This window comes from Anser brachyrhynchus, assembly GCF_964034855.1.
Source record: "Anser brachyrhynchus genome assembly, chromosome: 1".
In the NCBI taxonomy this organism is placed as follows: domain Eukaryota; kingdom Metazoa; phylum Chordata; class Aves; order Anseriformes; family Anatidae; genus Anser; species Anser brachyrhynchus.
The window spans coordinates 61,738,847-61,763,075 of NC_137694.1; the positions used below are offsets into that span (position 1 = coordinate 61,738,847).

The 24,229-nt window shown below is 46.2% G+C and overlaps 1 protein-coding gene across 9 annotated transcripts in view; it reads left to right on the forward strand.

Annotated features, from left to right (window-relative positions):
• Positions 1-24,229, forward strand: part of TMEM178B (transmembrane protein 178B) — a 228,789-nt gene that overhangs the window by 199,348 nt on the left and 5,212 nt on the right. For 2 of the 9 annotated variants that reach the window (XM_080569042.1, XM_080569040.1), the window contains one exon: positions 8,659-21,729. The exons of 5 other annotated variants lie outside the window; for them this stretch is intronic. In XM_080569042.1, the coding sequence (XP_080425168.1) occupies positions 8,659-8,909 (251 nt within the window). In that variant the 3' untranslated portion in view covers positions 8,910-21,729. Of the gene's footprint in view, positions 1-8,658; positions 21,730-24,229 lie in introns of those variants that run through there. 2 more of the 9 variants (XR_013942360.1, XM_080569041.1) reach the window with 2 other exon arrangements.

Consider the following 24,229-nt stretch of genomic DNA (forward strand, 5'->3'; position numbering starts at 1 on the left):
AAAACATGCCTTTTAGCTAAGTAGCGTTGCTTTCGCCTTATGTACCAACTCATAGCTTCAGCAGGTGCGTGCTCTCAGCTGGTTATCGCTGGCTGTAGCAGTTCACAGCCTGCGTATCCACTCCTGGTGCCGTGCCACGAGCTGTGGGGCACGGTAGCAGAAAGGTCACCACGTGCAAACCTGTAAATCACGTGTAAATGTGAGGTACAGGCTGCCAGCTCTACCAGCATAGCAAACCGAGGCTCAGCCCTCAACTGCTGCAGTGGTTTTCCATATCCTGTACTGACTTACCCGAACCTAAGGAGCACACCTATAAGTATTTGCAGTCGTGATGGAGGACACATAGCCATAATGTCTGATGCCATAACGTCTTGCAGCTCGTGCAGCAGCAATTCAACAGCCAGGCGCCGCTGCTGAAGTGACCCGCAGCAGGCGTACAGCTCTCGTGTGGCACGGATGCCGCGGGCACGTTTGGAGGCAGGAGGCCAAAGGCCAAATGCAAACAGCATTCTGGCAGGGGCTATAATGCAATATCGCAGCACCGCCGCAGCCCCTGCAGTTTGCTCTGGTTCTCAGTATAAAATAAAAACGTGTGAGGTTCCAGCCCCGGTGGGTTCATGGTCTTGTACGGACACAGTGCTGAACCTCCATCACCCAGTCCGACTTTGGCTTCCAGCTCAGCTTTTTTATAAGGGCAATTTTCCAGTAAACCCCTTGCTATTCTGCAACCTATCGGTGATGCTGCAAGCTGCTTCTGCTGGAGTGGTACATAATTAAGCAATAATTTATATTCTGTGCATGTATGCACAGAGCAATAAAGTGTTCTCAAGAGCTGTGTGCTGCTGAGGCGTTTAATCCATGCACAGAAGGAGTTTACTGCAAAGCTACTCCCTCCAAAAGGCTTTTGTCATCACTGTGTTGGGAGGGAATTTGGTTTATTCTTTAATAATTTCATTTGATTGTGATATAATTTAAATAGGTAATGGTACACAATCCACTTTAGGATCAGACCCCATTTTATTTGTTTGTTTGATGTACCTTGAAAACAATAAAAGTTAGCAGGGCAGAGAGAAATTAAAGACGGTCTTGTTTCACTTATGATTTTTTTTTCCTATAACCCTATAATGAAAAAGTTATGATAATTAAATAAACAGCACTTCTTCCAAAGGCATTATTAGCCAGGAATTGCCATCAATGGCTGCCACTAGAAACACTTGAAAAGGAGGGGAGTCACATGTATTTGAGAGCTGCTCGGTTTCAGAGGACATCTTAAAATCCTTACCTTTGTGTTTTTCTTTTTATCTACTAGTGTTTATAAGTAATACTTGACATCTCTGTCTCTGCAAAAAACAGAAGGGGAAAAGAATCCATTTTTTGGTTTGTTTATTTTATACATCTGACAGCACTGTTAGCTTGTGAGTCATTTCTGCCTGTTGCTGGGGGAAGGGAGGGAATGCGTGTCTCCCAGCCAGACATGGAGGAAATGTTTTCTAAATAATAAGGAAAATGATTTGTGCAGAGCCAGGGATCTCAGTGGGGGGCGTGGTGCTGGGAACATTTTAATTACTGGCTTTTGGGATCTCCCTTGACTTCACACAGATGATATCTCCTGAAGGGGAGGAGATCCACCAAACAGAAAATTCCCTTCCCTTCCCTTCCCTTCCCTTCCCTTCCCTTCCCTTCCCTTCCCTTCCCTTCCCTTCCCTTCCCTTCCCTTCCCTTCCCTTCCCTTCCCTTCCCTTCCCTTCCCTTCCCTTCCCTTCCCTTCCCTTCCCTTCCCTTCCCTTCCCTTCCCTTCCCTTCCCTTCCCTTCCCTTCCCTTCCCTTCCCTTCCCTTCCCTTCCCTTCCCTTCCCTTCCCTTCCCTTCCCTTCCCTTCCCTTCCCTTCCCTTCCCTTCCCTTCCCTTCCCTTCCCTTCCCTTCCCTTCCCTTCCCTTCCCTTCCCTTCCCTTCCCTTCCCTTCCCTTCCCTTCCCTTCCCTTCCCTTCCCTTCCCTTCCCTTCCCTTCCCTTCCCTTCCCTTCCCTGATTTAAGACGCTCCAGACCCGACACAGTAAAGGGCCATACAAATGACCTAGTCCTTCCCAAACCAAGAGAAGCAGTTACCTGAAATTGCCTCCAATGGTTGTCGAAAGAATAGGGGTGCCCTTAGGATTAGCTACGGTGTAGCAGGGCCGAATGGGTGGGCACTACAGACACCTGCTGATGACACCTACCGGTAGGTGACACCTGCTAGCATGTGCTAATACTACACTAAATGCACCCCTGTAATGCACTCAGGTAACCAGCCGCGCTTAGGCTCACCGTCACTTGCCGTGTACCTGAGCGAGGCAGCGGTTCTTGTCTCACACAGCAGCACACGCCCTGTGAAGTCCCTCAAGCTCCCCCAGTCTAGAAGCAGAGCCAAGGCGTGTGGGAGGAGGACGTGGCTTCGGAAATGGTTCAGAGGGCGCTAGCGTGAGGCAAAATTCAGACGTATTTGGTATGGGTGCTTGGAGTCTGCTTGTATTGAGATCAGCTCAGCATAACCAATTCATTTACAAGCGGTTCTGTTCTCCCCTGGAGGTGAGGATTGAAAACTGCAAACAGAAGCATTGCAGCCCTTCGCCCAGCCAGGCTGATTAGAAAGAAAAGGGATGATTACCAAATAAAAATAAAACTCCTTGCAGCGGCCCACAGCTCTGTTTGCTAAAATCATGCTTAAAACCAGCTACAGCAAAGGCTGTGACTCACAACCCACACTGAATGAGGTTCTGACCAACAACGATGTTACTTTTCCCAGCCGTCTCTCTCCAGACCACACTAGGCCCTGCAGCAAGGATGCAGGAGCGGTGCCCCGTGAGCCCCGTGTGTCCAGCAGCCCTGGCTGCGGGGCAGGGGCTGGCTCTGCCCTCCACGGCCCCATCCAGCTGGCAGGGGGCCGGAGCCCTGCCTCTGCACCGAACAGCTCCGAAATTGGGGGGGCGGATAACCACGAGGTATTTAATGGCTCAGGTGCTCCGTTAGCAGGACAAGCATTGTCAAAACCAGACAGAGAGGAAGGTAGCTGTCTGACGAGGAGTCGAGACGGAGGTGTGACTACATGTCAAACAGCAGTTTCTGCAGCGCAGACGTGGCCTTACACGGAATTTCATCCCTCACCTGTCTGTAGCGTTTTGCAGTGACATGTGAATTTCCTTTGTCAGAAATGCCGCTGTTGCCTTGTCTCGTTCATTAGTGTTTCAGGTAGGATGATAAGGCATAAATCCCATCACAAAGAACTTAGTGCCTTCTGCTCTCCCCAGCTGCTGAAGGCGATGGTCTTTATCTCCCCCGTCCAGCTCATGCACTGCCGCATCCCCAGCGAGCTCTTATTTCCGCCTGTCATTCACATTGTGTGTGCCAGTGCCACGGCCCAGGCGCTGAGCCTTGGCCCACCAGCCTTCACGTCCCATCGACTGAAGTTATGGAAGAGTTTCTGACAAAGAAAGAAAAGTTTGTATTGCTACTGCTGCCTGGGGATGCGGCCCATTAGTACCTGTCGGGTGTACCTCACTGACTGCGAGAGCCTAGCAGGAAAGCTAATGAGGTTTCAATTTATTTTCTGAGGGAGGAAGAACCTCAGGATCGGGGATGTTCATGACTTGTTGCTCTCCTGGTGCCATGCCCGTAGTGCAGGCAGTGTCCTGGGCAGGAGCGACAGCCTCCCTCCTCCTGCCGTCTGAGCTTGGTGTCTGGTTTAACCTGGCAGGCAAATAAGCACCACACAGCCGTTCAGCCCCCCCCTTTGTCTATGGACCACCCCTGTGAAATGTCCCCAGAATGCCTATAAAATGTCCCCTGCGTTCTTTTAGTCCATGACTTAGCTTCTGTCCGTTATGGCAGTCGCTCAGGACAGGAGAGGTGGTGCATTATGTGGAGTTGCCGGATGCCAAAGCCAGCTCAGCTTGGGTCGCTGCTGCATTTGCACTGCTTCTTGTGAGGCTCGTCTTCCACCGGTTCAAGTGGTTCCTTCTGTAGGACTTGCTACAACATGCACCTCAAATCATGGTTTACAACAGTTTAAAGACATATCTGTTACAGTCTCCACCCTTGTCCTTTTGACCAGGCCGTAGCGTTTAACATTGCAATGAACTCCTGCCCTCGCTCCAGCTCCAGCCTGGGCTTGTCCACTGGCCACAGTCCCTCAGAGGTGCACCTGCTCCAGCATGGCCTTATCCATGAGCCACACGGTCCCTTCAGAAGCCTGCCTGCTCTGGTGTGGACTTATTAATGTGCCACAGCCCCTGCAGAGATACACCTGCTGCAGCACAGCCTTACCCACAGCCACAGTCGCTTTGAGGTGTACCTGCTCTGCACAGCCCTTTCCATTGGTCACAGACCCTTCAAAGGTCCCTTCAGACACCTGCTGTGTCGTGGTCTCATGCACACCCACAGACACTTGGAGGTGTTCTGCTGTGGCCGTATCCACAGACATGAACACTGCAGGGTGTACCTGCTACAGCACGGACTTCCCCTTGTCACGGATGCTTCAAGGCTACTTTGCTCTGGCGTAGACTTACCTGTGGCCAGAGAGGCTTCAGGGTGTCTGTGCTCCCATGTGGACACATCCACAGGTCACAGTCCCTTTGAACTGAGTTCAGTCTGAAGCACCAGCCTGTGCACAGCAGAGGAGCAGCAGCGATGCCCTGGCTGTTGGCCAGCCCAGGCAGATGGCCACAGCTGTTACCAGAATGTTCCTGGGCACAGCAGAGCACAATGATAAGGGGTACAGCAAACTGCAAAAGCAGCCACTAACAAGCACTGGACTCTAACATACAGTAAGACAAGCAAGCCCAGCCCTGTGACAAGCACAGGAGCCTGCCAATAGCCAGCTAAACATCTGTAAATTTGGTCTAGCACACTCCACACTCCAGTCAAATCTGTCATCATCTTGAACCCTTTGGGCCCCACACTGGATGCCTAAAAGGACTGCAGTGGTTTAGTCCTGGCAGGGAGCTGAGCACCACACAGCTGCTCGCTCTCCCCAGGTGGGATGGGGGAGAGAACTGGAAAGGTAAAAGTGCAAGAAGTCATGGGCTGAGATAAGGACAGTTTACTAGGTAAAGCAAAAGCCGCGTGCACAAGCAAAGCAAACCAAGGAGTTCAGTCGCTGCTTCCCATCCGCAGGCAGGAGTTGAGCCACTGCCAGGAAAGCAGGGCTCAGCACATGGGATGGTTTCTTGGGAAGCCAAACGCCATCACCCTGAATGCCCCCCCCCCCCCTTCCTCCTTCTTTACCCCAGCTTTTGTTGCTGAGCATGACGCCACATGGCATGGGACATCCCTCTGGCCAGTCTGGGCCAGCTGTCCTGGCTGTGTCCCCTCCCAGCTCCTGGTGCACCCCCAGCCCCTTGCTGGTGGGGCAGCACGAGGAGCTGACGAGTCCTTGGCTGTGGGTGAGCACTGCCCTGCAACTGCTGAAATGTCGGTGTTATCACCACTATCTCCATCAAAATCCCAAACACCACATCATATGAGCCTCTGTGAAGAAAATTAACTCTATCCCAGCCAAAGCCATGACAGTGTTGTACACAGTCTAGCAGAGGCTGTATTTCCAAGGGCAAACTCTGTCTCATTGTCACTTCCACCCATGCCTCTTTTGCTATGATGGCCAGCGACTGTAAAATTTGGATGGAAAATCTTTTATGTTATGATTGCCAGTTCATGAGGAAAAGCTACTGAGCAGTCATAAAGCAGTAACAGTAGTCAGTTTTCATCAGTAACCCTCCTGGTGAGAGGCCAGATTAACTACAAGTGCTAGACCTTCCTTGCTTGGCTGAATACAAACAACACATAGGGTTCATATAATGGCAACGATGATTCCTCTAGTGGTATTAATTGGCATTTTTTTGTGTCTGTAATGAATAACACAATAGGGATGCTGACAAACCTGTGCCCATAGTGCTGTACAAGACATCCTGCAGAAGCACAGGGTGTGAATGGCGGAGAACCACGCAATGTATCCTCTGACATTGTGCATGGCAGTCGTTATTTATCGTCATGGGATTAGCGCTTTCTTCACTGAAGGGGCAGGACAGGAGCAGCGTTTTTTAAAGAAGTCTCATGCTCGTGATATGCTTTGTTCTCTGTGGTTGTTACTCATTCTTCTTTGTTGTTTGTTCGCTATGGGGCAGAATATCCCCTGCAAGGTGGAGTGCAAATATATTGGGGCATTGTGCAAATACAACGGGTAAACAACGCTTCTTGCATTGAAGAGCTTGTAGTCAAAATAGCCAAGACAAAGCGTGAAAGCATGGGGAGTATTTGAAATCTGAAGTTATTTTCTTCCCTTTTGTACTTACCAAATGCAGTTTCAGTCTGGCCGCACAGATTTTCCCACCCACCTCTCCTAACAATCATGTATTTCAAGAGAACTGAAATTATCATGTTCCTGCTAGAAAAGAAAGGCCTTTCATGTCATTTTCTAACCCTTTGAAACAAGCCATGGAGCTTGGTTTAGAGCACAGTGGCTCCGAGGGATCATTTTTCCCCAGTCTGACAACGTACTAGCCATGTTGACATGTCACACAAGGACAGCCGTGTTCTTGCCAGACAGCTTCACATTGCTGGATAACCTTGGTGACATGGTAAAACACAGAAGGTTTGTGGTTTCTGATCAAACAACACGATTTTTGAGTACGGGATTCTGGGAGAGAGGCTCCCATTCCTCCTGCTCTGCACTTAGAAGCAGCGCAGGACATCTCTGAAGACAGCTGCAGAGCCTGGGGTCTCACAAGGCGCTAGCAAAGTCCACAGCACTGATTGCTGGCTAACTGGGTGCCGAGGTGAGGTAATAAGGCAGTCTTTATTTATGCAGGCACAGTATCTACCACAGCAGCTGTCTGGTCCAGACTGGTACCCCGTGGCATTATCGTAATGTGAATGCTTATGAGCAGTGCTCGCTGGGCCATCTGGCAGCCATATATAGCATTAGGGGAGGCACCCAGAGCTCCCATATCCCCTGTCCTTTGCAACAGAGAGTGTCTGCAAGTGGCAAACGGCGAACGCATCAGAAGAGAAATGAGAGTCCAAATAGACAAGGGAGGCAGCGGTCAGAAGAGGGAACAGAGAGTGGTGTGGCAGTGGACTCACAGCTCATGCATGACAGAGATTTGCACGGAGATCTCAGATCTGTAGGATGTGCCTACTAAATAAGAGAGATAGATATGGTAAGAAGTCCAAACATTTTTGGTGATATAAGTGTTTGTACAAATGCCCCCAGGTTCTGTGCCTAATTCCAGAAGAATTCACCACATAATCTCATCTATATCTTCAATGGGGAGTATAAAATCCATTTCTTCGATGTAACTGTAACTAAAAAGAGCAAAGCAGCAGAGAAACAAAAGGAGAAGAGTTGCAGGAGAGAAGCAGGAGTAGGAGCATGAAGGGGTAAAGGAGGCGAAGGTACCAGAAGAAAAGAGCTTGTTGCTCTTTTCACAGGCTGGGTGTGAATTCCTTTGGGGATTTCACTGTCTTAGGGCAGGACCAAGAAGACTAGGCTAGTCCTCACCAGCAGATGAGCAAACAGAGGTCTGACACAGGACGTGCTTTACGGGTAACACACACAGCAGGCTATTATTCGTGCACGAACAGCATGTGTGTTACCCTACCACCAGTCCTTAGGCCGCCATTTGTGCCGAGGGCCTTCCGTCAGTTCAAGGAGGCCTACGCGGGGAGGAATTAGAGACGAAAAAATAAGCTACCAACTTTGTGTTTACTGTGGTTGTTATCTCCTGAGATGGGCACGCGCACTCTGTAGCTATCCATTACTTGGTGTGTAGGTGGCAGCCATGACATTTCAGGAGCTCAGAGTTTAACTGTGTTGAAGCTGGAGGCCAAAGATCAAAATTAGACTCATCTGGGTGGGCTAAGGTTCAGCCTCATCTGATGTGTGTGGCTTTCCAAAACTCTTACGACTTGACAGAGTTATGAAGCCTGTCCTGGCAGTGCTCTCAGGAAGAAATGAAATATCGCTGTGGAGATGGAAAACAAGAACAGGATGCTTTGAAGATTTCCCCAATACTGCAGAGGGCATCTAGGTTGGGACTGGAGTCAGGCAGAGGGTAGAATCCGAATTTTGTGAGGTATTTATGGTTTCAAGAGTGGCATTTTAAAAGGGCAAGTAGAGTGGAACATTTTAGATTTTGACGTAAAAAAAAATCTGAAAAAAATCTCTCCAAGGCATTTCAAGTGTATGTTTCAACAAAGCCAGAATGTCAAATATTTTGTAATATTTTTCTTTATAAAATCCATCACTGAAAAACTGAATTTAAACAAAAATTTGATCCTTTTTCCTCCAAAAAAAAAAATATTGAAACATGACGATTCACTCCATATTTGCGTAAAGCAAAATTCCAGTAAAATCAATGGTTCCCGAGGGAGTGCTCATAATGACAAAAACATTAAAGTTTCTTTATACAGCTCTGCTCAGCATCAGATCAATATTTGAGGCACTGGTGGCACTCGGTTCATTCCCCATGGCTAGACTAAGCCACTTTCTATGCGAATGTCTTCCCTTAGGTATTTCCCTACTGACTGCACCAACCCTCGGCAGCTTGGAAAGCGGTATGTCTGTCACTCTTCTAACTTCTCTCTATTTTTTTCCTCCCTCCTTCTCCCCTTCCCGCTCTCCTCCAGGAACCTTCTGCATCATTTCACTGTGCACGTGTGTGGCTGGAATCAACTTTGAGCTCTCCCGTTACCCCCGCTACCTGTACGGACTTCCCGACGACATCAGCCATGGCTATGGCTGGTCCATGTTCTGTGCGTGGGGGGGCCTGGGCCTCACTCTTATCTCCGGCTTCTTCTGCACCCTGGCCCCTTCTGTCCAACCTGTCCCCAGGACCAACTGCCCCAAATCTAGACCTGAGAATGGGACAGTGTGCTAAAACAAATAGCAAACAAATACACACACACACACGTATATATATATATATGTCTATGTATACCGATACATGCATATATATGTATATATAATTATATATATATATATATATAATCTCAAATTAACGCCAGTGCCAAGGTAGAGCTGAGTCCAACACGGCACTCACATCTCCACCGGACTCTGTGTTGCTTCGTTCTTTCTCACAGAGATGGGAAAGCTTTTCTCTCACGTGGCTCTTCCATCCAACTCTTAACTTCAGCATCATACCTTAGAGGCCGAATGAACATACTGTCGCACCTACCAGCTGCCACCCGGGAAGGGGGAGAGGGGCTCCGTGAGGGGATCTGGAAACAGATTCTGTACAGGACATGGAGGGTGGGGGGGACAGAAGGCCTGTCCATTGCAGCCAGAAAGGAAAATGCAAACAGAAAGCAAAGAAACAAATCAAGCATTTGAGCCACCTCTACAATGTACCTCCTCAAGGCCATTGTCAGAAACCCACCCACTTTCTTTTTCTTTCTTAAAACAAAATGACAGAAGCCTAGCCTGTTCGTTTTCTTTCTTTTTTCCTTTTCTTTTTTTTTTTTCTTTTTGGTTTGGGGATCTCTTTTTTTTTTTTTCTTTTTTTCACTTACAACACAGAAAACAAAATGGACAGAAGATCTGGGGAAAAGCAAAAAAAGCATTTTCTCTTTCCTGCCAAACTTTAGAAAGAAGCAAGCAGATGAAAATAATAATAATAATAATTTAAAAACAGGATCTTATGAAATAAAAACAGAAAACAAACAACAACAACAACAACAAATATGAGGACATCTCAGCGGACTCTCCAACAACACGGTTTTAATCTTCCAGCTGCCTTACATCCAGGCTTACAACTGAGGCTGAACTGCTAATGCAAAGGCCTTCTGAAATGCAGTCGAAGGCCTTCTGAAAATGCTGTGATACATGTGTGTATAACTTTTTCTTCCCTCTTCTTCTTTTATTTATTTATTTTTAAGAAAAAGAAAAATTTAAAACATTGCAGTGTGATTGTCCACTACACCATCCATGCTGTGTTTGTGGCCCGAGACTGAGGCAACCGCAGAAGCGCGAGGAAAGCCGTCCGGTCTGAGGCAGCGTGGCTCCTCTGGAGGATTTCTGGATGTTTTTGCTTTTCATGGAGCATCTGAGAGTTCAGGATGGCGGATGCAAGGGAAGACTGACCAGGGAGAAGGGAGGTGGGGGGAGCCGTGGCAATTGTTCCTCCCAGTTATCTACTGGATTGGGATTTCGTTGAGTTTCCGTTTTGGATGTTTGAGAAAACTGGGCAAAAGCCATTGCCAAGGAGAAAAGGGGAGCTAATGTCTGTAAGGGAGAAGTAAGAGACGCCTCTTGCTGTGTTCATGTATGCCAAATGAGACGTTCCCACATCTTGTCTTTGCAAACCACCCCAGTTCACTGGACCTCTCCACTCTCCATCTGGGGGAACTGTGTACAGATGAAAGGAAAGGGTCAGGTGCAGAGAACGGAGATCCATTTCCCATGAGCTCAAGCTTCGTATGGTATAATTGTGAATCCGTAAATGGGACTCTCTCTCTCTCTCCTTTGGTCTTTCTCTTTTTCCCTCTACTCCTCTTCCCATTGCCTCCTTTTCCCTTTGCTCTGCTCTTCCCATCCTTCAGGCCACAGATCCCAGAAGAGCTAACTGAACGGATAAGGGGGATGAGCACCTTTGGGGGAAGCAAAGCATTTTGGCTGCAAGGGCAGCAGCTCTGTGCAGGGGAACTGTGGCTGAGGGGAAGGTGGGTGTAGGGCCAGAGGGAGCTGGGAGAGGTGACTACTGGGTGGCTGTGTGCAGGAGTGGTGGCACCACTGACAAATGCAAAGGGAGGCAGGGCAAAGAAAAAAAATCCCCCTCCCTAACAACCCAACCCAACATGCTCTTAATTCAGGGATAGTTCCAGCAATCCTTTCTTACACACGATAACTGCATGCCATCAGTCCTCATCAGTCAATAGAAAGCATCCCCTGAGTCTACAAAAACTCACCAGGAGAAGGAGGCAACCTGTTGAAACTGTGCCTGCTGCACAGAAATAAAGGCATTAATCTCCAGATCATGCTATTTACACAACTGGCAAGAAGCAGTGTTTTGCCTTGTTAAAAAAAAAAATCCAACCAACAACTAATTGTTATGCAGCCCAGTCGCATAGCCAGCCATTCCCCTTCCAGGCCTACTTCCCCTCCCTGTTACACCTTGTGTGATGATGTTGCTTTATTAACAGTGCCCAAAGAAATCAAGTTTCTGAAGGGCATTTTGGAGTAGGCTAGATTTGGTTTTCTTGCACTCTTGCTCAGCTACTTAGCTTTTCTCTTCTCTGGTTTACAAATTCCTGAGACACGCCAATGCCAGCTGCCAAGTCAGTGTGTTGCCACTGAAATGCCATTCCTGGCAAGCAAAGTTTGGTCATTTCATTCTCCATTAGATCTGACTGGAGAAACTAAGTATTTATTCATGTCGAAAATGTAAGCTTTTTGAAGAAACTTTCTTTTAAAATAGATTGGATTTTTTTTATTTTTATTTTTTTCCTGGCAATGTTTTCAAACAGAGTGGTTTTGAAAAGCTTTGAAACTGAACATGCAAGTGCCCACTAGGCAAGGAGGCTGATGAGTTAATATTGGGCAGAAGGCAATTAAAACTAAAAACAGCTCTTGGAAAGCTAAATTACAACTGAATGCAGAAAACCAAACACTGAATACCAAGAGGGACCTGTAAAAAAAATTTGTGAAAATTTTCAAAATATGAACAATGTTGAGAAAAAAAAAATCTCACAAAGGTGTTAATGCTTTAGAAAACTGGTAATTGATTAAAACATCTTTGCACACAAACTTTCCTCCTCCTCTGTAGTTCTGAGTGCATTAGGGAAACTGTTTCATGTGAATACTGATGCCTGGAGTGACCTGGGTCAACTGAAGGGCACAGAGGTTTCTAGCTGGTGTCCACCATCAAGCCCTGTGGCATGGAAAGCAGCACGAGCTGCTGTGATGATGCCTCGTGTGATCCCTGACAATGCACAGGGTGTGTCCTCTTACAGGTGGAGTTTGGAAAGAGGTATAGCAGTGAGATTTAAAGCAATGGAAGGCATTTTGCTGTTTCATGGCCTCTCACATCTTCTTTCTGCGGCTGGCATGAAAGTAGCTCTGCCTCGATGAAGTGTTCTCTGAAGGTGTTGGTTGGTTTACAAGCTGTATACGAGCTGAGTGTTGGTCTGTGCATGGCGATGGTGGAAGAGAGGTTTATTTTTTCCTTACAGCAGAGAAGTGTTAACCCTGGATCTTTAGGCCAGGTCTGGGACTTTCCACTCGCTATAGCACAGGCTCCCTAAGGCCTGTGTGAGTAAGAAGCGTGTTAAAAGCTGTGGGTGTAAGTGCCTGAAGCAGCAGGTGAATGCATAACCTTAATCTCAAGCTGGATCCCTAAAGGACCATTTGTCCAAGCACCAGTTCTCTCATCTTTGCAGGGCTGACTCAAAAGACATCCAGATCCAGATTTGTGACAGTTCGTGTCTCCATCTCTCCTGAGCCAAAGCACACTCCCATCTAGTCTGAATTTCTGCATTTTGGGGAGGCTTTGAAATGCCTTTCTGAGCAGAGATTGAAGCTTTTTGACTAGTGTCTGATTTTCTAGTTTGAGCAGTAGTTAGAAGTCTGTCAGCTGTGGTCCCCACGTTAAGGGGCTTGACCCAGTCTCTCTGGTCTGCCCCGGTGAGGTGTTGAAGCATGTGCTTTACTTCAAGCATGTGACTGATCCCATTCACTTTGGTAGACTATTCATATGCTTAAAGTTAAGAATGTGCTTTGCTGGGTGATGTTTGGCTTCCCGCAGAGTCCAGCCCCCGTCCTTGTTTTCCTACCCTGTCCTTGTGGATAATGTGACACCCTTGTCCTAGCCTGATGTGTCAGTGGGTGCTCGGACTCCCTCTCTCCACAGGAAGCAGTCCCAGGGGAGCGGTTCTTGTACTCCAGTTCTTGTACAGGGGGTTGTCCCGTGACGGCAGGGAGTTAGCTACAAGGGCTTCTGCTGTCCACCCCTGCCAGGGCACTGTGTAGGTGAGGGGGCTACGTGGCAGGAGTCCATGTGCTCTGTATCTTCTGGACTGTGTAGGACACCTTCTTCAAGCTAAAGCTGTTTGCGTGTTGAAATTCCTGACTCATACTGGCCACCTGTATATATCATCTCTCCCTTCTCCTTCTCTGCAAACACACAACTGATCTTCCCTGATCTGAAGAAAATAGTACTTCAAGTTATATTTCTAGTTGGGCTTTCTTTTTCTTTCATTCTACCCCAGGGACAGTCACAAGTGGATCACAAGTCACCGGTGACCAGAGCAATTTCTTTGAATTACTGCTTTTGAAAAAACGTCATTACTTTTGAAAATGTTATGCCAGCTACAGTAACAAATGAAAGGAAAAAGAAAACCAAAAAACCCTCAGAGTCCTCTAAGCAGAGGATCCTATCCTCCCAGGAGAGACCTGCGAGAGTGCAGGTATTCTGCTTTCCTGTAGATGCGAGTCATTTGGGAGCACTTTTAGCTGTGGCATGTTCGCTGTGTGGTTCATCAGATGATGAATAAAACAGCACCGGTAAGGGAGAGGATTGAAATGCAGGGGATATCTCAGGTTCCCAAGTGTTCCTGGAAGACTGTCTCTCCATGGCTGTCCATTTACCCACCACGCAGCACCTCCGAACCAGGCTCATCCCCGGAGCCCCACTGATAAGCAGAGCTCAGAAGAAAATCACTGTAATCTGTCCTTAATTCTTGAGTGCCAAGCTAACTGCCAGGAGTGAAATGGAGAGGAAATAATATGTTACCAAGTATAGCTTAAATAAAGACATGCATTATTCAGGTTCTTTCTTCTTTGTGTCTCTACATAGGCGTAGAAGGGCTATAGGGGAGCTCAGGCACATTCACACAAACCAGACCCGTGTATCAATACTGCATTTCCTTGCCCCCAGGTTTTGCACCCTTCCATGGCCCAATCCTGTTGTACTCATCCAGTCAGCAAGGGAAGACTCAAGGTGAAAAACTGAGACAGTTCTGAATGATTGCCAGGCGCCACAGACAGACAAGGAGCAAAAAGTGTGCATGAGGCACGTAAAGGTCAGTGACGAGTGAATATCCAAGATCAGGAGCTAAGTTTCAAAGAAACCTAATTTTGTTGCCAACTTCAGGATCTCCATAAGATCTTGATTCTGCCAGTCTGAGCTGGAAAGCTCATAAAAACAGGGCTTAACTCAACACTTAGAGCCCCCCCAGTTTCCAGTAACAGCCAGGAATATAATGCATCTGATTCATATTCTGTAGAAGCCCATAGAAAGCTTCGCCTTGGCTCCAGTGAGTTTTGGATCAGGTGCCTCAAAAATATCTTAGTGCTGTCCTGGTTAGCACTGAAAATGAAATGCATACTCACACACATGGACATCTAACATTTAGCTTTAGAAAGAAATCAGTGTATTTTGTTTTGTTTTGTTTTGTGATTTATGGTTTCCATCCTGTCTGCCTCATTGTCTCCCAAAATCACTAATACCCCAACCCTATAGCTTTCTTCAGAGCCATAGCTAGAGATTGTAACACTTTTTAGAACAGAGGGCCTACTGCTGGTGCCAGTGGGCTCTGACAAGCTTCCTGTTGACATCAGTGGGAGAACTGGAGCCTGATACAATGCTGTCACTTTAATTGCAGTGTGCCTTGCACATATTTAGGATTTAACTTGGAGAAAGAGCCTGGATGACTGCCTCAATATAGGCCCCAAGAGTGAAATGAAATGTTGGTCCCCTTAAGTAAAGCACTCCAGAATCACAGATCAATTGTCCTTCCTTGCTCAGGGAAGACTGGCAGTGAAAATAACTGAGACTCAGAGAGGTTATCTCCAGAGGAAGGTAGGGAGAGATAAAAAAAAAGAAACCAAGCACCAGTTGCTATAGGTCAGACCTGATGGGCATTGGCTGAGTTACATGAGGACGATCCGATGTCACCCACAGCAGCAGCAGCCTGAATTGTCAGTCCCTGCCAGGGCAGGGACTTTTATGTTTTAATTTTACTGATTAACACTTCTGCAGAGTGGCAGGAAACAACTTCAGAAGTTTTCTAGTGTAGGGTGTATATACATGGACACCCTCACTCCTCCCCTTCCTTAGGCACACACACACATACATACCCTGCATGATGTGGGTGCTAGTAACCTGTAAATACGTGTACTATATGGAGAGGAAATACATTGCAAAATGCAGCATAATACTTTATTTTCTATTCTTTTGTACTTAACTCAGGAGTTGCAATGCAATTCAGGTGTTAGGTTGTGTGTGCAGATCACACAGAAGCTATCTGCTAAAGAGAAGTGGGGAGGCACCATACAGCTGGGATGAACTGGGATGAAACACACTAGAGTGTGTTTGGATATTTAGGAAAGAGTTGCCAATGTCGTTCTGATCCCAGAGGTGCAGGGAAAGGAGACACACATATGTCTTTCTTTCTGCCTGCTTTGCCTTTGGACAGATACATCCAGCAAAAAGGGGGGCAGGAAACAGCTCAGGGCAGTAACATCCTGAAACATCGCAGCAAGACTCTCCAGAGCTGACCATCAGTGCTCTTAAATATGGGGTTTCTACAGACCTACTTCTGTATCCAGCCAGTCCCGAGCTAGCAATTCTACCTCCGAAAATGCAGTTGTGCCCACAAGTCCTTACTACCTTCTAGTGCCACAGACCTTGGCAGTAAACACTGCCAATGTGGTACAAATGGGATTCGCTTTCTGAACTGTAATGTTACAGGAAAATAAAATTGAAATCCCATCAGGACAGCCTTGGTATTCGCAAGATTGGCTCTTGCAACCCACTGTTGCAAGGTGTTTCTCTAAAACAGATGGTCGGTGTTCACATTAGTCACAAGAGAAAAAATTGCACCATATCACCTCCAACTCAGAAAAGTTTGCAGTCCCCTAAGGTAGAAATCCTGCTGTACTGAGAGGTATCGCCGTGCCGCCTGAGTCTTACTTCTGTCTTCTGCAGAGGGCTCATGCGGGCTGCTGGCAGCACCATGACCGCAGGTAATGCTGCCCAGTGCAGCAGGGAGCTTCACATCGCCGTGGCTCCGTGCCCTACCTGCGGCAATGGAGCACAGGAATAGTGCTGCAAAGGCAATTCCTTTCAAGTGGCCTAGTTGTTTTGCCAGCTGGTCGGAAATTCCCAAACAACAACAGCAATTCTGGAAGAGTCATGTCTTCAAAAAGCTGTGTGACCTGCGGGTTTCACTCCAGTTTCAAACCGATATAGACACCAAGGAGCATCAATCAGATTGGGCTCAGCCTCCTGGGGTCTGGTGCACAAAAGAGCTGCAGCATCCAATTCCTGTTCAGGCAGTGAATAGGAGTAAAACACTAAATGCTCTTGGTGCTGATACAATTTAAAAAACAACAACAACAACAACAAAAACACCCAACACACAAGCTCCTGATTTGCTTAAGCTCTTGCAATATTTTATCTCAAGAATAGTCTTCATCTGTCTGAAGCATAATGCTACATTTTTTTGTGAAGGATTTTTCATTAACAATATAGATCATAAGACAAAAGTTCAAGTAGTCATAACAACAAAATAAAAGTGCAGCCTTAGACTATTCAGTAAGAGGATACTGAATTATTTATAACTCCTGGGCACCGACAACAATCACAGACATCTAATTTAAACTGTTACTATTTTTACTTGGCAATTTTCATCACTTAACGTGTTTATATTCATGTATTTGTTGTTTGATCTTGTGCAGGACAAAATTTCCCCTACTTATGTAAAAATGCCTATTTGGGGACTTCTGAAAATATTTTTCTGCAGTAACTTAAATTATTTTAAAGCATTTTGTGACCTAGTATGGCAGAGGTTGCAACTTCGAAAGCTGTAAACTGTACCTAAAATTGGGCTTGAACTTGCAGTTCCTTCTCAAGTAAAATTCCCTTTGATTATAGGTAATTGGAATCAATGAGAAGTTTGTTTCATTAAAACTGTAAGACTGGGTCCTACCTATGTGTATATGTGATGGGGGACTTAGGTTAGGGGGGCTGTATTTGTATGTCAGCCCACTGCAGGATCTTTTGCATAGACGCAGGAACAGGCACTACTAAGTCACTCCTTTATACCAATCTCTTTTTGTAAAAAAACACAACCATTATACTCATGTGTGGCTGGAATACTGCAGTGGTAATTGTAGCCCATAGGCTGATACAGATATACATGTATATATGTATATATATGTATACATCTTTGTAAATTTATGAAAAATGTCCATAGATTCATGATTGCCTGAAGTAACCTGAGGTTAATGTACAGAATTTCAGGCAGAGGACTGTTTCTTTTTCACAACCCTCATGTATCTCAGATTCAAATCAAAACAAAGGAAAAAGTATTATTTCCCAGAAACATCCTGATTCTGCCGTTGCACCAGTCTAGGAGGGGTATCTCGCTACAGTCAGTGGTATGCACACCCATACACATATATCCAGTCAGAGGACTGGGTCTCAAGGGCTTCTTTAAGGAAGAGAAATGGACTTTAAAAGCCATGGCAGAATTTCTGTTCCACATTAGCTCTCTAGACTCACTTATCCTTTACCAAGAAGTCCTTTGTACAGATGCTCTCCTTCTGCACTAGGTGTACGTCTGTGAGGAGGACCTCCGTAGATGAAGTCAAATTACACAAAGGCCTGGATTTTCTGACCTGAATCCATCCCCATTAACCTTAGGCACTTAACTGAGCTGTTGGTGTTGATGGTCTTGTCTGCCTTGGTTTCTAATATAGCTAATGAAGAGAGACAATTGCTTCTAGGTGGTGACTGAGTAGAACTGAGATCTAACCCAGTTTTGGAGTTCCTTCTCCCTCCATGGAGTGACCACTCACCTATTTTAAAAGATCTTAAATCCCAGCGGGATGACTCAAGGACCTTGTGCAGAAGAGCATCCATATGGAGATCAGTTGTGGTGCTCACCATGCAACATGCAGCAAAAGGAAATGCTCACAGCAGCCTTCTCCACCCCAAACTACAACATGGCTGCAAAGTCATTGCACTACTTGCCCCAGTCCTTGGAAACTGCATTTGTAGCGGGTTCCTTATGGTGATCTCCAGCTGTAGACCACTGCATGGCCCTGTTGCTGGAGGTCAGAGACCTTTGGTCTGAACTCTTCACCATTCTCTGCCAGTTCGGGCATTGCTGAACCAGTGCAATGAGTGAATTTACATCCTAAAAGTTTGAAAATCTAAGCTGCTCAGAGATTACTTTCTTGCTCCATCTCCAAAATAGCCTGGAAAATGTCATCTAGCTGGTAGTGAGGATCAAAAAATTCCCCTCCAAGGTACAGTTTGGGTATTTTTTATTTTCAATGTTAACAACTGCTTTACAAAGAGCTTACATGGAGCTTAAAGAGATTGCAATTTCATCCCTTATTGTTGGGATTATAGTTGTCCTCAAAAAAACTGAACCAGGGACTCAACAAGAGAATGAACTGTGACTGTATTATTCAGAAAGCTGCTCTGACAAGGCTGAACGTACGTCTCCATCTCATGGTGAGAGTCTCTCGGAGCTGAAATCGGGAATCATGTATTCACACCAAGTTGGAAAGACCAGCAAATTAATCCAGTATAAGAACTTTGAAGTGCTTGTATATTCCCATATTTTACCTGAATAGAATAAACACAGTCAGGGGAATGGAGGAATTAAACCCATTTCTGAGAATTCCAGGGCTAAGAGAACTTTGGCTGTGGTGGCAACAGATGGTCACAACTATTTATTTCCACAGCTAAAGTTAAGTTAGGAACTTGACAATGCTCACTCATCTCTCAGAATGAATTTATTTTTTAAAATACTGTTAGGGTTATGGCAAGAAGAACTTCAGATGGCCTGCAGGGACCTACAAAGTAAATATTCAGTACTGTGTACCAATACTTAGGGAGAGACCTCAGCAAGAAAGTGGGAGATAAAACTGAGTTCCAGGGATCAAAAGATATTTTTCAGCGCAGTACCTCCTTGTCTAATCTCTACTGTTTCATCCTGACGTTCCTCTCCTGTTCTCCCTTTCCCTCTTTTGAGGAGTCAGATGTGTATATCTCTCTTTCTACCTTTTCCTCTCTGTGTGAGAATATAGAGATGCTTCCCGTAAAGATGTTTATCTCTAAATCCCATTCCGTACCAACTCTTGCATATGTGACTGTTTTGTTATTTGAGATGTCTGTGAAAAAGAAATAAAGGCTTTAAGAGTGAACTCTGGAAATGAGGAGGAGCTTGAGAATAAATCAAATTTAAGGATTCAGCACCATTTTCTGCATGACTTTTGAGAACGGTCACAAAATTTCCTCATCGTCCTCTCCCTCTCTCTCTGTGAGAGGGATGGGGATGGTTGTGGGATGTGGGACTCAGAGGTTGCTGTAGAGCTCACTGTGCCCACGAGGGTTTTGCAGACTTTTCAGAGGGTTAGTGTCAAAGAAAACCTCCTTTTAAAAGGCAGTGAAGTCCCTGTGCAACATCAGTTGGGAGGGAGGTTCTGTGGGGTGATTCTGTCCCAGTTTACCTTTCTTTGCTGTTCTTTACAATAGCCCTGTGCATCCAGCCATGTGCACTGCCCCCAGTGCTGCGTTCTCCACCCTGCATTTGGATTATCTTCTTGGAGAATCCTCTACTTTCTGTTCAAAAATCGTGTCACCTCTGAATGAAAGCCATAATCGGTCCTGTGACCCTGCAGCAGCGGGTGAGCGCACGGCCTCCGGTGGGATGGCCGCAAGGCCTTGGCCCCGGGGCGATCCCAGGTGGTGGGCAGAAGAGCAGGCCCAGCACACGTGGCCATCTCACTTCGGGGCAGTAAAGCATCCCAACGTGTTTCATGAACCATTTGGCCACTGCAGATCTGTGGGGCCGACTCCTTGCTGTCTCACACTTGTGTCGTCACACGGTCCTACAGCCATGGAGAAACACACCTGTGTGAAGGCCCGAGCCTTTTGCGCAGGCCTCAGATCAGACTCGCTGTGCTCTCCTCCATCCACAGCTGGTGCATCTCACACGGGCATTTGGAGTTTCTTCTGCCACAATACGTGATCTACCAACTGACCAAACATTTTTGGAGGGTTCCCCTTCTGTGACTCCCTTGTTAGTCCTCTGTTCCTTAAAGAAAAACGTTTCTGCTGAGAGGAAATGAAACAAGTCCCATAACCTCTCCTTCCTTTAGTGCTGACAAAAGTTGCAGTCACCACTTTCTCTAACTGACAGTTTGGGAGACTTAGCATAATAATTCACTTAAATGCCTGCAAACTGAAACATGTCAGCACTTCTCTAGGGCATTCCCGAGTGAGATGATATGACTGGTACAAGACATTTGTCATGTGAATGCATCTTGGCCAGATGTTTGTTTCCTCTAAGTGCAATACATATGTATCAACACTAGATTAGAAAGACCTAGAATGCCACGCAACTCAGGCTTATTCAGATAAATGCACTGATATGTTGCATTTTCCTGGCATATTTTCTCTTCAGAAAATTTTACAAATACGAGTCATGCCAGGCCTCTCAGAGGCAGGTAGGTATTACCGCCATTTTAGAGATAGGAAACCAAAAGCTGGGGAAAAGACCTGATGTTTAGTGGTTTGTTGCACTCTCACAACTTCCATTAGCTGCAGGTGGGCCTCCTGTTTTCAGCACTTTTGAAAATCCAGACTGTAGCTGGTTTATCCAAATCTGCAGTGCCTGTAAATGTGGAAGCCAGGATTAGGACACTCGGGAGATCCCGACTTCATCAGAGCACTGCTACAAAGCTTTGATCCCACAAAGCATGTAAGCACTTGCCTAATTTCAAGCATGAATGTCCCATTAATGATGCTGTTGCCGTGCTTAAAGCTAGGCACATGCCTAATTGCTTTGCTAGACTGGGAATTACATTAAAATATACTAAACTTTAGAGTATTTGGAAAATCCCAAAATATGTTCATGTCTGATAATGTTTCAGGCATTGTCAAGGACAATTGAACTGTATATGCAGTGCAATCTGTCTGAAGTAGCTCAACCAAGAGGGGCACTTTTAGCCAACAAGCAACGAGTTTAATGTGTTTGGGACAGTAGCATCCAGCTGTCGGAAGTAATCGAGGGTGGCATGTACTGCAGGAGTCTTCTGCGCTGCTGCAAGAGGCAAAGTGGCTCCTGTGGCCATTGGTGCTAACAAAAAATTAACAGCAAATGATTACTGTGTTAGGCTCTTCTGGTAAGATGTGAATGTGTTGGCTAATTTCACAAGGAATGCTACATCTTATCAAATGTATTGTACTCTCCATTTCTTCCTGTAAATTATTGCAGAAGAGATGAACAGAAGTTGTTTAAACATGACACAAACCCAAAATTCTTGCTCCGTTAATCCAAGGTGCTAATCTGCAGACACGCAGGTGTTTGCATACGTGCATTGGTGTTTGCAGGACCATGGCCCTGAAGGATAATTTTTGTAGCAGGGTTGAGGTCAGGGAACTAACACGAGGAATTGACAAAGCCTGTGACTTTGAAATGGCAAAAGTTGCAGAAAGCGTCACAGGACTTTGCCGAAAAACTGGCTGCATCTTACAATTTTCCTTTTGTTTTGATTTTATTTGGTTGGTTTTGTTTTTATCCAAATTGGCAAAGAATACTGTATTTCCATCGATAAAATCTCATCTGGTAACTAACTAAACAACCTGTTCTTGGAAAATTAAAAAAATAAATAAATAAGTAAACTGTCAATTGTGGAATGTAAACTGATTAAACAAATAAAAAAATCATGTTGTGTGTTTTAAGTGGCTGTGTCTGCTTGTGTCCGGAGCGGGGCCGGCCACCTCTCACCATGCCTCCCCCCATGAAGGATGAAGGACAAAGAGCAGAGCGGGAAGGTGGGGGGGCCCATGAGGTGTGGGGCACAAATAATAATGATTTGATGTCTTCTGGTCAGAAACACAGTATGACACTGTGAAACACAGCTTTGGGAAACCCAGCAGGTGCAGCACTGTGCTGGTGGCCTTGTTTCCTCCTTGCACTTGCGCCCTCAGCCCAGCAATAACAAGTCTGGCATTTCTATGTAGTTTTGAACGTAAAACTTGAGTCAGGTGTCCCAGGTTAAATGGCCAAAGGTCAGGTTATTCATAGCATGTAAAGGTGTATAACTATCCCAGATAAAAAATGGACAAAAATACTTTCAAATATCATAGCAGAGGGAAAGCAGAAGAATAGATCAAATGGAAAAGTACAACTTTTTAATTTTTTAACCGATGAGTTTTAAATTAATAAACCTAAAACTAAACTATTACCAAAAAGTGCAGACAAGAGATTTTTAAAATGTGTTTATTTTGTTGGATACAGTATTAAATATTGAAATTATATGTTGGGTGTTTTGACCTGACAGCCAAATATAAGGATGTACCTAAAGCATCCTGCCAGGTGGCATGCTTTTCTAGCTGATAGTTCTTCCTGAGCTGAATGGCTTTTAGCAAGAGACTTGGGGTGGTAGTGACAAAAAACAATATCCTGCATTTTGTAGGATGGAGTCCTTCCCACCACCAGGGAGGTACTGTCACAAATATCAACTGCAATGAGGAACTGAGTGAAGGACACAAATTGAGGAGCATAAAAGGGAAGCTTCAGTCAAAAATCTAACTGGTACTGGCATGAATCTCTCAGACTTTTCCTATTAGTGGCTGGGGAAGTGAGAAATGAGTTCAACAGCCGTGGCGATGGACTGAACTCAGAACTTGTATGATGCACCTGTTTTTGCCATGTTTTAAGAGAAATCACTTGTAGAGTCAGCTCTCACCACCTGCCTGCTCCTGGGCATAAATCCTGTGGGGCTGAACAGAGCAGCGAGGGGAAAGAGCCAGTCAGCGGATGCAGAAATGGCAAACCCACAAAGCAAACAAAGAGAGTGAAGGCTGTGCAGCGGTCAGCATTGTCAGCATTGCGCAGGATTAAACCCCTTTGTTTAAAGGTTTCCTCTCTTTGCCTAGCCCTGCAGGTGCTGCCAGGCACAGCTGCAGTTTAAACACATCGACTCAGTGAAACCTCCCTGGCCAGAAGCAAACACCAGTGACTGGGGCTGCTCAGGTCTTCACTCTCTGCCACCAGCAGATGTGATTCTTTAGTGCTAAAAATGGAAGCCTGCAGTGCTGCCCTTGCAGCCAGGGGGAAACCAGGTGCCCCCTTCTGCGGCAGCCATGGCAGGGAAAGCTCTGTCAATGTCTCCGCAAGGGCTCGGGGCTCAGCTGCTCAGCGCTTTTTGGGGAGGGGGAAGAAGAACGTGAGAGGAAGTAGCCGGCTGCACCTTGAAGGATTAGCCGGAGACGCCATTGTGGAAACGTCTGGCTTCTGGAAAGATATATGCGTAAGAAAGACACCAGATTTGCAGTAGTCATGTGAAGGCTGAATTTTAACCCTCCTGGGCTGCGCAGGAGCCTGCGATCCTTGTAGGCAAAGCAGATAGAGATGAAGAGAAGGGAAGGATCATTAGCTGTAGTTCACTGTTGAGGAAAGGGTACAGGGATTTAAATAACTCTTCCAGCCTCACACAAGTTGCCTGTGAGTGAGTGGGGCCTTGCTGTGCCCTTGGTAAGCTGTCTCCATCAGGAATGCAGGGGCTGAGGCTGCCATACGGGGATGCTGCCTCCTGACTGCACAGGCACCTGCGCTCCCCAGCCCACAGTCTGGGATGTGCAGCAGGAGCTCCAGTCCCTCATGGTTGAACTCTGGCTCTGAATTAGCACCATCACCTCCAAACAAAGGTACCGCTGTCTATACCACCTGGTTGTGACAGGAAGCAACTACTGGCTTAGAAGGAAAAGTAATGAATATTTTGAAAAGTAGGTCTAGGAGAGAGATGTCTACCCCTCTGCCATGCAGCAGGGCCTTGGCAGGGACAAGAGACAACAACCGAAGTCCTTCAAAGCAGTGAATGCCCTCACTCTGCCCCTAAGCAGCACCCCAAAGCACAGCATCCGCATGGCTTTGGGGTGCCTGCTAATGCTTTGTGCCCAGGCAGGAGCAAGGACTGTCTTGCTGAAATGCAGCTGCTCCATTTCAGAGGCAAAATGATCTCATGGTGACCTTTCTTGTCAGGAGCACACAATAACTGCAACAGACTGGGGCAGCATGGGGTGAGGATGCTGGTAATGAAATGCTTTTATAGCTCGACACTCATTATCCCATTACATTATCAAGCTCTTCCCCAGGGGCTCTCTAAAGAGTCAAGGCTGAGCTCTTTTCCTGCAGAGACCAAAACCAGACCACCTAACAAGCCACATTTGCTAAAATT